The 12,753-nt window shown below is 43.3% G+C and overlaps 1 protein-coding gene across 1 annotated transcript in view; it reads left to right on the top strand.

Moving 5' to 3' along the window:
- LOC111950208 (rabankyrin-5) overlaps positions 1-12,655 on the top strand; it is a 46,949-nt gene extending 34,294 nt beyond the window's left edge. Inside the window, 10 exon segments of the mRNA XM_070434300.1 lie at positions 252-278; positions 2,337-2,493; positions 2,765-2,965; positions 3,137-3,313; positions 7,456-7,603; positions 9,216-9,306; positions 9,416-9,540; positions 9,803-9,949; positions 10,208-10,298; positions 10,505-12,655. Coding sequence (XP_070290401.1) covers positions 252-278; positions 2,337-2,493; positions 2,765-2,965; positions 3,137-3,313; positions 7,456-7,603; positions 9,216-9,306; positions 9,416-9,540; positions 9,803-9,949; positions 10,208-10,298; positions 10,505-10,637 — 1,297 coding nt within the window. The 3' untranslated portion in view covers positions 10,638-12,655.
- The last annotated feature ends 98 nt before the right edge of the window (positions 12,656-12,753 follow it).

Raw genomic sequence — 12,753 nt, 5'->3', positions numbered from 1 at the left:
ACTGTACCTTTGATGTTAGTGAGCAAATGGATCGGTGTGTGGGTGTTATCTGTATTTGTGTAAGTGGGTGCAAATACGTGTTGTTGATCTAACTTTTACCAGTTAACTATCCAAAATTGATATAGTTAAAAATGTGGTTGTATCAGGTTGTTATGAGAGTTTGATGGTAGTATGAATTAGCCCTCAGTGAATTCAGCTGCATTCATTACATCACTTAGAGAAAGTTCCATGCTTATTTGCAAATAAGTCAGAAATGTCCCGATTACTCGTTGTTTTCTGTGAATCCGTATGATCACAGCTATATTCTGGCTATGAATAATGTACCCCTTGGCCCGCTGCATGTTTTCGAACACCCACCATCCAACATGAGTCCCAATGCTCCTGTGCGGCAGTTTGTACCATCTGTAAATTTGTATATTTTGGCGTTTCGATGTTCTTGGAGCCATTATAAAAGCTCGTATACAAGTCGCGATTCTCCTGTGTCTGGACAAATTGGTCACTATCATGAGAACGCTTGCCTCCCTCTGCCCCCCCTTCCCGCCCCCACCCAATGTGATCGAGTGAAAAGAGGCAGTGCCCCAGAAGCCCCAACGCGACGCTCGGCGTCCTGCGCTGCTCGCGGAGCCCCGATCGCCTCGCACTGATCGATTCAACATCCTTGCATCGTCATCCTGTTTTTGATACCGCAGAAGCACTCGAGTCACTCACTATCAGCAGAGTAGCTCGCGTGTCTGTACGTGACCTAGCTGCTCCCCTGCAGCATCCCAGAACTCCCATCAGATATCAGCACCATCAACCACGCTACCTCACCGTCCTCTCTCGCTGCCCATGACCCTTTCTCTCAAGAACTATTATCGACGGACACGAGACTATTACACAACGGCGGGACAGGCTTGTGTGTGGGGGCTGGGAAGCTTGTTGGGTGTGGGCTGGGACAGCTTCTGTGTGGGCTGGGACAGCTTTGTGTGGGCTGGGACAGCTTTGTGTGGGTTGGGACAGCTTTGTGTGGGCTGGGACAGCTTGTTGTGTTGGGCTGGGACAGCTTGTGTGGGGCTGGGACAGCTTTGTGTGGGCTGGGACAGCTTTGTGTGGGGCGACAGCTTTTCTGTTGTGTGGCTGGACAGCTTTGTGTGGGCTGGGACAGCTTTTGTGTGGGGCTGGGACAGCTTTGTGTGGGCTGGACAGCTTTGTGTGGGCTGGGACGGCTTTGTGTGGGCTGGGACAGGCTTGTGTGACATGGCTGGGGACAGCTTTGTGGGGCTGGGACAGCTTTGTGTGGGCTGGGACAGCTTTGTGTGGGCTGGGCGATCAGCTTTGTGTGGGCTGGGACAGCTTTGTACAGTGGGAATCGAACCACAACCTGGCGTTGCAAGAGCCATGCTTTACTAACTGAGCCACAAGGGACCACCTTCCTCTTGCAGACTCTTTCCGAAACAAGATCGATTCCTGAACTAGATTAAACCAAAATGGAATCCTGAACTAGATTAAACCAAGATGGATTCCTAAACTAGATTAAACTTAATCTGGAGAATTATCACTCTTACCATAAATAAATAAAAGATGGATAAATGGAACGTTAAAAAGGTGCTAACATGGGAGCGGCTAGTGGAAAAGTGGCCAAACTCTATAGATGACAGTGAAAGTAAAGAAACTGTTTGAATTAGAGAAACAACGTCTGAGCGGATTATCAACCAGACCCAAGCTCTGCTAAACAGCCAAACAAGAATTTGCAGTGAGTCCATGGTAAGGGATGAGTGCGTTAGAAAGTGAGGCACATCGGCGACACTGTCCATAATAAAAAAAAGATGATTAATTTGATAAAGGAGGGTGAGTGTGATCAGACGGACCTGCGGATGAGGAAAGCAGGGGTGACCTCGTTGTTCTCATCCACAGCCCTGTGGAGGAGGGTCTGCTGACAAGCCTGAGGGACCAGAGCTCCAACTGGTGGCGTCACATCCGTGTCGGACCTACAGAGGCAGGACAAGCAGACAACATATTCAACATCTGTATGAACAGATCCCAGTCAAACCCGACCTGGACTCCTGACGAGCTGAGTCGAGGCTTTAGGTGATCCCAGTGTTGTCAACAGAGCCACTGTATCATTCAACTAGGTCAGGGGTGACTGGGTCTTTCTAACAGAGGAATGAAAGGCTAACGACGCTTAGCGCTTTGAAATGGTGTTTTATTGTCAAATCTATATAAAATAGTGATCTATAGTGTTTTCAGTAATGATTTAGATTCTAGTCAAGTAATATGCTATATCATAGTTCCTCTGCTGTAACCTCTTGGCATAGTGCTGATATGTGGGTCTAGTCTAACCCTGTGTGTGTCTGTAGTGGTTGTGATGTGAACAGCCCGCGGCGTCCAGGCCCTAACGGGGAGGGGGGTGAGGAGGCCAGGGACGGACAGTCACCCCTCCACCTGGCAGGCAGCTGGGGGCTAGATGAGGTGGTACAGTGCCTTCTGGAGTTTGGAGCCAACGTCAACACACAGGTACGTCTCGCTCGCTTACTTAGGACTTTTRCTCCTCCTGGGCCAACAGCTTTTCAACATATCCAGTCTCACTGACTTGTCACTCCACGGGTCAGTTTCACCAGTTTCACCAGGCAGTCACTTCCTCTAAGCACAGTCATCTCACACGGTCATCCCTGTGATCGAKTCCTCCACTCAGAGTTGTGATTTAAAAGCATGATTAACTGTTGAGTGAGGAGCATCTCSTGTCCGAGCCCGTTCCTTGGATGCTAATATGAGCTGTGTAACCCAGGACGCAGAGGGCCGAGCTTCAATCCACGTTGCCATTAGCAACCAGCACAGCGTCATCATTCAGCTGCTCATCTCCCACCCGGACATCCGTCTGAACGTACGTGACCGCCAGGGCATGACCCCCTTCGCCTGCGCCATGACCCACAAGAACAACAAGGCTGCAGAGGCCATCCTCAAGAGAGAGCCTGGGGCTGCCGAACAGGTGAGAGCGACACACACACACACACACACACACACACACACACACACACACACACAGACAGACAGACACTGCTTCCTCTCTTGGCCCATTTACTACAGTGTTCTCCATCTGACACCGTTTATATGAACCAAAACTTCTCCCAAATCCATCACTCTCTTTTTCTCCACTCAGGTGGACAACAAAGGGCGTAACTTCCTGCACGTGGCRGTGCAGAACTCTGACATCGAGAGTGTTCTGTTCCTGATCAGTGTCCAGGCCAACGTGAACTCCCGGGTGCAGGACGCCGCCAAGCAGACCCCTCTACATCTAGCTGTTCATGCTGGCTCCGAAATGATCGTCCGTAACCTGGTAATGACACCCTGCTTCCTCATCTGGAGCTGAAAGGGTTTCTCACCAGTGACTGGGTAACACTAGGGCTGGGAGTTGCTAGGGACCTCACGATACGATAGTATCACGATACCATCGTATCGGCCCCTACGTATCGCGATACTATTGTATCGGCCCCTGCGTTTCACGATACGTAGGGGCCGATACGATATGTATTGTGATTCTCACCATTCTATATGTATTGCGATCTGATGTTTCAAACATATTGCTCACTATATATTTGCTGCAGAGAGAAGAGAGAGCTTTGAGAAAATGTAGTTTTGATCGGTAATTGAAATAAAAGTAGTGAAAATATGTTGGCTCACACAAGCTATAGGAGCTATAGGATGAAAAATACTGGGGTTTTGGTGCAGGTACAGCCGACTAGTGCTAGCTAACGCTACATAGCAAAAAAACGATATTTGTATTCAAAAGTATCGATATAATATTGCAATATGTAACTATCGATTTTTCACCCATCACTCAGTAACACTGTTCTAGTTGTACAGTGGTTGCTCCACTAAACGTTTTGTGATTATGCTGCGGGACTTACAGGTAATTTGTGGTTTAGTACGGTACCCAGCGTCACCACTTCATTGCTCCAGACCACCACAAGGGGGAGTTAGAGCACTGATTATGCTTTTGGGTCCTACTGTGTCTCTAACTGACAATGAATGGGCGACATAAACCTAAATAGAAACTGATAATTGTGCACGACTTCAATATTACTTACTAAAACTGTTGTTGCACTAAGGTTTTATCATTTTATTTTGTTAGGATTATTTTGCTCTTACTGTAGTACTGTAGGCCACTCCCGACCGTTCACGTTGTACAGCGCCTGAGTGGGGCAACAGTCTAAGACACTGCATAGCAGTGGAAGCTGTGTTGCTACAGATGCTGGTTCAATACCCGTGCCGGCCTTGACTGGGAGACCCATGAGATGACTGTAGGTTTTTGGTTTCTCTCCCTCTAAAAACGGAAATAAATAATTCTAAATAACAAACTGGTTTTATTTACAAATTAGTAACAGTCTCACCCCATGTTCAATAATGGCTTTTTTCTCCCTCATTTTACGTTATTTGAAAACAAAATAATCTCCAAAATATTGTTATTTTTTTTTAAACAAAGCGATTATTATTAATTTACAATTGTATAAAAGCCCCTTGGATATTCTCACAGATATATTATTAACCCTGTTATTAGCAGGACAATATATATTGGTCATGGCTGCCGAGTGGGGAACAATGGGATTGCCTTGCAGTTCTCCAGCTGTATCCACTGAAAGCGCGCGCGGTTCAAGGCACGAGGGCAGGGGGCACRGGATGGGCCGCAGAGCAACGCACAGAAGACCGACTTAGCCCATGAGGAAGGGAGGAGGAGGAAAGGGGAGGGGAGGGGAGTGGACCGCCACACTGGGTAGCACAGAGCAACATTTTAAGGGGCATTGCACTAATAATGGCGCTGACTAGGGAAACTTTCCCGCTTTTCTTAGTACCAGTCTGGACATTCAAATTAAAACAATGTAAATAATAATGGCATCTTTATGCTTACATTAATAAAATAATGATAAACATACTCTTTCAAAATGCCAATGTTTATTTAGTTATGGATCCATAACGAATTACTATGGGAATAAATATCAATGAATTACAGATATATTGGAACAAAGTTGTCTAATGAAGGTAACAAATTGTTGCTTAATGGAAAATACTCTTTCAAACACACACGGTCACGTTGTACAGCGCCATTATGGCTATTGGCAGGTAGCTGGACAATAGACTTGCATACAACTCTGTGTTGTCTGTTCACACTGCTATGCTTTATCTTGGCCAGGTCGCAGTTGCAAATGAGAACTTGTTCTCAACTAGCCTACCTGGTTAAATAAAGGTGAAATAAAAATAAAATAAAAAAATAAATAGAAGGAGAGTAGGGGGAGAATTCTATTGTCAAATGTATTTTTTAGTTAAGTTGGCTGTATCACAACCGGCTGTGATTGGTTGCTATTTCAAGTTAAATCCACCAGAAAAGAAAAAAACCCAAATAATACAACAAAGTATTATGTATCACATCCGACTGTGATTGGGAGTCCCATAGGCGGTGCACAATTGGCCCAGCGTATCTCTCCCTCTAAAAACAGAAATAAATGTTTGGCCTTTTTCAGATTACAATCGCTCACTTTTCATTTTTTGAAAATAAATTTACCTCCAAAATATCGTTATATAAAAAAAATATGCTATATATTATCAAAAATATCGTTACAAAAAATCGTTATATATTTTAAGTTGATGCCACAGTCATATAGACCGGCACCTACATAAGGCTGAGTGACTCACTCATTCATGGCTTTGGATCAAAATAAAGAAGACCAACATTCTTTCTGATAGTCTGTAATAAAGAAATGTTTTGGTTATCCTGACCTGGACACCACGTACAGTATTATAATAGCCCATTGTGAGCTATTAGCAGGACAATATACCTTTACCAACACCTCTCTGTGTTTTGATACTTTGTGGATGGGCCTCTCGAGTGGCGCAGCTGTCTAAGTCAACGCAATGCAAAATGCGTTGCTACAGATGCAGGTTTGATACCCGTGCCGGCCGCCACCGGGAGACCATGAGGCAGCTTTGGTTTTAATTTAGAATCTTCCAATCCTCTATATATAATTATTGGCGGAGAGTCGCATCATATTTTTCGATATACTGTAGGCGACATGAGTCTCATTAGTGTTGAGTAATGTGCTGTTAAAAGTGGTGTAGGTCTTATTTATCTAAAGAGCACATTGAAGTTAGAAGCAATAGCCTACAACTATTTTAGCACCGTTTCCTGCTGCTCTGAGACAAGCATGGGGACTGGTCTTGATAAATCAATGAGATTTTATTTTCACTGAATCTCCTTTTGGGTATTGGTTAGACTACAATTAGGGTGTAGAAATGTTATGCTCTTAGTGTGATTATACCCTGATGAAGACAGCTTGGCTGTCGAAATGTTGGAATTAAATTTTGCTTGAGCTCCTGAGTGTGCGGCTCTCCTTTATTTTCAAGTTTTCTACTCCGCTAATCAGCACCTCGCCTAAATAAGTGTGCGTTTATTTTTCTTCTAGAATGCTTTTAGTGTAACTTTTATTTAACTAGGTAAGTCAGTTAATTAAGAACAAATTCTTATTTACAAGGACAGCCTACTCCTTCCTCCCCATCGGGGAATTGAACCCCGGTCTCCCACGTGCCCGCATGACACGTGGATTCTTTAGCTAAATAGCCAAGTACTGTAGCCTACTCCTTACCGTCACGTTGTACAGCGCCATATTTTCCATTCCATCCTAACGGAAACTCAGAGGGTTTTACATTTTTCTTGGAATAGAAACACTAATATTAARCAAATTAATTAAGCAACATTTCTTAAAATCAGTCCCATATACTATGTTCTTACAAAAAAAGGGTTTTAAATTCTCTAATACAACCACTATTGAAGGCTATCAAATGCTTCTCAAAGATGCCCTCTGGTGGTCAAACTAGCACTAACTAGCATTAATGCTACCAGTGGTTGGCATATAATTCTGCAGCACCATGCAAGCTGTTTTCCGCAGAACGCTGCAACTTTTAAAGGACGAACCACTGTAGCTGTTCTTCTGTCAGGATAGCTGACTGTCTGTGGGCTCTTTGAACAAACATAACGGTGGACTTCTGGTGCTCTCACGTGGCGCTATAGCTCCGTGAGTGACAGAAATATTTTTTGCTATTATCACAGCGGGAATCATGGGTGAAATAGCTGGCGGTGGCGYGAAAGGGCTGTTAATATAWATATATATATWTTTTTAAATAAGCTGTAGGTGTAACGAGGGCTTGACCACTCGCTGGTCAATCAACGTGCTCCATGAATACGGCGTGTAGTGGTCTCAAGTTGTGTGTTTTTGACGGTCGTTGCATTGCCATTAACTCCAATGTCTTAGAGCCACACGTCTGTCTGGGACTTAGCAGCGGTGGTCAGATGGTGAAGCGTTTAACATGACCCGGAACCACGTTAATATCCTCTTATGAGATACGCAACTATAAAAGAGAGAACCTGGAACGCAACGTGWGTGTGTGTGTGTGTGAGACTGGTGTCTGACTCTAGTATGTCCACTGCAGCTGCTGGCCGGGGCCAAAGTGAATGAGCTGACCAAACACAGACAGACCGCTCTACACCTGGCAGCCCAGCAGGACCTKGCTACTATCTGCTCTGTGCTGCTGGAAAACGGAGTGGACTTCACCGCTGTGGACGAGAATGGCAACAACGGTACAGGGCCCGGTTTCCCAAAATCTTCTTTATGGCTAAGTTCATCGTTAGAACCTTTTTGAAGAAGCATCGTTAAATCTGAGCTGTTTCCCAAAAGCATCGTTATTAACGTTGCACTTGAAAAGGCTTGTTATTTAACGACTGACTCAGACCACTCGTGGAACAGATAAGTGCGTCGTTAGGTGCTTCTTTTTTTGGGGGGCCCTTCAGCGTCACTTTTATACACACAAGACCTCCGCTAAACACAACGTCAAGATGTTTCTGTCTTTCTGTGACCTCTGACTTCAGAACGAATGACTACAAATACAAAAGTTGGTCTTTGCGAATGACATGAAGATGTTTCAAATGAAAACCAAGAGGACTATTAAAAGATAAACACTGTGTAGGCTACATAGATCTATAAACACTGTGTAGGCTACATAGATCTATAAACACTGTGTAGGCTACATAGATCTATATATTGAAATTTCATGTTCATTCAATTGAGTTTTATTTAGCTCTTTGTACGCTACTATAATTTTTGTCTCAATATATTTAATGATGTATAACGTGATCAATGATGTGTCAAATCTTGAGTTCGTCCATTATTAAATGGCGTTAAAATAAGCCGCTTCAATATTTGCAGCCGTAGGTGATAATATCTCTCTARGAGCTGATCCGTCGTCAGTATTGTGGAATAATTATAATATTAAGGTAAGATTWGAAAGGGAGAAAGCTGATCTGAGAGCAGTGCTTCCTTCCATCCTATCAGTATCGACACATGCCTCAACGACGCACTATGCGAACGTTCTGTCTGCGTGGCGTTTTGGGAAACAAATGTTAAATCTTCGAGCGTTGTAGGAAAGATGCCTTGTTAAAATAAGTTCCGTCACTATTGGGAAACCAGGCCGTAATGTTAGAAGGGGCTGTTTCAAGCCACAGAACTACCCTCCTTACAATGATACTTTACTACTTAACTGTCCTCAACTCTGCTGCACTATTACCCATGCTGAAAAAAAACAGAACACCAGGATATAATATCACGTGGCTACATGGTTTGATTTCAAAACAAGCACATCCACTCACTGCCGCACCTGACTTTTCAGTGCGATAGAATCAAATCAAGTTTATTTTATATAGCCCTTCGTACATCAGCTAATATCTCGAAGTGCTGTACAGAAACCCACCCTAAAACCCTCACTCAAGTGATGCACCCCTCCTAGACTTCTCCTCCGACGCACTCTGCCTAAAAAAATTAAAATCACAGACAGTCTTGCATAGTTAGATTTGTTTTGCATTGAAAGGGGGCTGATATTAAGGTTGATTCAATCACAATTCCCATAGWAGTATAATAATAATTCCCCRTTTCAGTAGTGGGAAAYGTTGATAGTGTTAACAAARAAMCATTCCTGATTTATCAGTTCAGCACCCTTAATCTGTTGTTTAGGATACTTGCCTGACAAATATGAGCCTTTTCAACTCTAGCGTACATCAAGTTGTCTCGCGCTACAGAAACGGGAGATGTGATGGGCTGCTGCCCCTTTGGGCTGTTCTGGTTTACTGACTTTTTAAAAAACTCCTTTTCCCTGTTTTTCCTCACGGTTTTGTTTTCTCTTGTTCTGTCCGTCCTCAGCTCTGCACCTGGCCGTAATGCAGGGTCGGCTTAATAATGTGCGAGCCCTTCTCACAGAGTCCAACATCGACGCCGAGGCCTTCAATCTCCGGTACGCTTCTGTTCTCACCGGTTCTTCCAGCCACGGTGCTGCTCTTAATGGCCATTACACGAAAGGTTTATTGTGTTTTTATTCACTGAACACTTGTCTGTTTTGTTAGGGGCCAGTCACCGATGCACGTCCTGGGGCAATATGGGAAAGAGAATGCGGCGGCCATCTTTGAGCTTTTCTTGGAGTGTATGCCTGAGTACCCYCTGGACAAAGTGGACAATGAAGGGAACACGGGTAGGAAGGAGAGCAGGGTTCTGCTTCAATCTCTATCTGACTGATTGGATTAAGGACCCTTTGGGTTTAATGTTTCTGTGCTGACTAACAACTTGCTTAGTTAGTCTCAAATGTTTGACTCGTATAAGCCATTATAATGATATTTATTTATTCTCTTTATCTAACCAGGTAAATTATTTGGGAGCACAATCTCTCTTATCTCAAATATGAAAGGAACCAAGAGGTATCGAGAATAACATCAATTATATTTTTTGTTCCTCAGTTCTGTTGCTGGCCTACATGAAGGGCAATGCYAACCTGTGTCGTGCCATCGTGAGGTCTGGTGCACGTATGGGCCTCAACAACAACCAGGGAATCAACATCTTCAACTACCAAGTAGCCACCAARCAGCTGCTCTTCCGCCTCCTAGGTTAGACGCTCGGTCCGTGTACACACCTGGAATAGATCTGCTGTTGGTGTTACGTACAGTAGTTCAGTGTAGAGGTCCTACAGTACATAGTTCACATTAGGTCACCTGCTTTGACATATCAGTTAGGTATAGAGAAGAGTTTACATTGGATCCTTGGAATAATCCTGATTTTATTGATGCTCGGTCAGTACATTTTGAATAGGTATTTTTAAGAGGATGGTGGGGCCATTCATCACTATGTGTTYTGTGTGTTTTTAGATATGTTGTCCAAAGAGCCCCCGTGGTGTGATGGATCAAACTGTTATGAATGTGCTGCCAAGTTTGGAGTCACCACAAGGAAACATCACTGGTAAGTACCGGGAAAAACAGTTTCTTAATTGAGACTGCTTTAGTCCTTCGAGAGAAGTGAAAATGTTAGTTCCAAGTCCTGGTGTCTTTGACAAGTTATTATATCAGACCTTACTCACCAAACGTTCTCTCTGCTCGTCTTTCTCGCCCTTCTCCCTCTTCTTCCTCCCTGGCCCCCTCTTGTCCTCCTCCCTCGTCTCACCCCAGCCGTCACTGCGGCCGCTTGCTCTGCCATAAGTGTTCTATAAAGGAGATCCCCATCATTAAGTTTGACCTGAACAAGCCTGTGAGGGTCTGTGATGTCTGCTTCGACGTGCTGACTCTGGGTGGGGTGTCCTAATGCAGTGGACAGCCTGCTCCTCCATCCTTCTCTCCCTCCATCTTCCCACCACCCTGACACCATAGGCTGGGCAACAACAGGAGATCGGGCGACACGGCAGCCAGGGCTTGTTATTGGACAGAGTTAGACAGACCACAACCTCTGTACTATTCATTCCAGTCTATCAAAACATGTTAGCTAATGTTCCAACAGGACTTAAGAAGTAGAATATAAAAAYATTATACATGTTTTTTTAAATCAAATGAATCAAGTAGTGAAAATTGGATAAAATGAAAGTAGCTTGCTTGGCTCAATGACTCCTGGGCTGGTTGGGGAGAGGGAGATGTTAATCATATTGTCATGATTTGACCCCTGATATCATTCATCAGGTGTATGAAGGAATCATGGAAATCAGTGACGAGGTCATATTGAGTCAGGGATGAACGTGTGATGGTGTCAGATTGAATCATGAGAATCAGTGATGAACGTGTGATGGTGTCAGATTGAATCATGAGAATCAGTGATGAACATGTGATGGTGTCAGAGCCCTAACCCTGGTCTCGGTTGAGAGCAGACCAACAGATGAACAGCATGTGTGCAGCAGCAGCCTCACTGGCCTACTCATCAAAGTAATCCGTCACTGCACTGTGCAGTGAGACAGGAAACAGCAGCCTCACTGGCTGCCCTCTAAGACCTGCCCTGCGTTACAATCAGCTGACCTTTGTCTCGAAATGTGCACTTGTTCACTTCCCTTCATGGATTTAAAAGAAAAGGACTGCTATAAGAAATGTTAATTTGCTGTATTTTCTCTTTACTGTTGGCTGTGTGGCTGGTTCTATATGAACTAGAGACGGGTTGGTTGGATTTTAAGGGAATGGAGTTGAGACTATTTTTCATATACAAAAAAAGATATCTATTTGAATTGATGATTTAATGATGGAATTATTGGATTTAATGATTAAAATGTTCATGAAACACTAATTGGGTTAAATATATTGCTGAATATATTGCTTAATTAACTCGCAATACTTAAAGTGAGATCTCTGCTTTAAAAATAAAAAAAATCTATGTGAGAGATTATATTCACATGATTTGAAATGTAACGGCATAAAACAACCTCCATACGTGTTTCTAGACCACATGGTAAAGATTTAGAGCATCAGTAAGTGGGACTAGGCACTCAACTATCACGTGAGGTCAATGTATTTTCTATCAGAACTGGAAAGGCTGAGAACATCTTTACCATTGAGGATTTGTTAGTCGCAAATGCAAAAATAATTCTTGCTTTGAAATTTTACTTCTAAAATACATATTATGCTTATGCATGTCATTTAATTTGTAGCCTATAATTTTGTATTATCTTATAATCATTGTGAATTGTGTCTGTTTCCCAGACCACCAAAGYGTACATTCCAATTCCATGTAATCTGGGTCTTTAGTAAAGTCTTCTTGTTGTGGGGGGGTTGGGGGGTGTGTTGTTATATGTAACAAGCTCCAATTGGTATTGCCTCAAGTGTTGTCTTAACCTGCCAGGCTAGTTTCCCAGACCCAGATGAGTCCAGGACAACAACAACAAAAAAAGCACTTTCAATGAACATGTTCAGGCCTTTAGTCCAGAAATAGGTTTGATAATCTGTGTCCAGGAAACCAGCCTGTATGTTTTAATGCGTCTGGATTTCAAAACCTAACAGGTGCACTTTATCAAAGATCACATGACATTTCTGACATTAGGGGAGAGAATGTGAGAGGAGTTGGTGGTGGCCGTTGGTCCGTCAGTGGTCCACTATAAGCATTGTTAAATTGTACAGAAATGTATAATATTTTTGACCACTACAACTGTTTTGTACTTAATGCAGTTTGTGCTTCTTTTTTTTGTTGTCATTGTGACAACTGAAATGTTTGCCTCTGTTAATCTTTTCTGAACATTGTGTTCTCTCTATGCTCAGATATCTAGCCTGTCTCTTCCTTCCGTGTCCTTTTTAGAGAAAAGGGAGGACGACTTTTCATAAAGTTAATCAAAAATAAAACACAGAATCTTGTTTTTCACTCTATTTTTCATACAAAATGTATTTCCAAGATGATGTTTCAGTACAACTTCCTGGTACACGTCTGTCCTTATTGTCTCCACCACAACTTC

Source organism: Salvelinus sp. IW2-2015, linkage group LG23 (assembly GCF_002910315.2).
Source record: "Salvelinus sp. IW2-2015 linkage group LG23, ASM291031v2, whole genome shotgun sequence".
Taxonomy (NCBI): domain Eukaryota; kingdom Metazoa; phylum Chordata; class Actinopteri; order Salmoniformes; family Salmonidae; genus Salvelinus; species Salvelinus sp. IW2-2015.
Note: the sequence above shows the minus strand (reverse complement) of the source record. Positions and strands in the feature narration are given on the sequence as shown.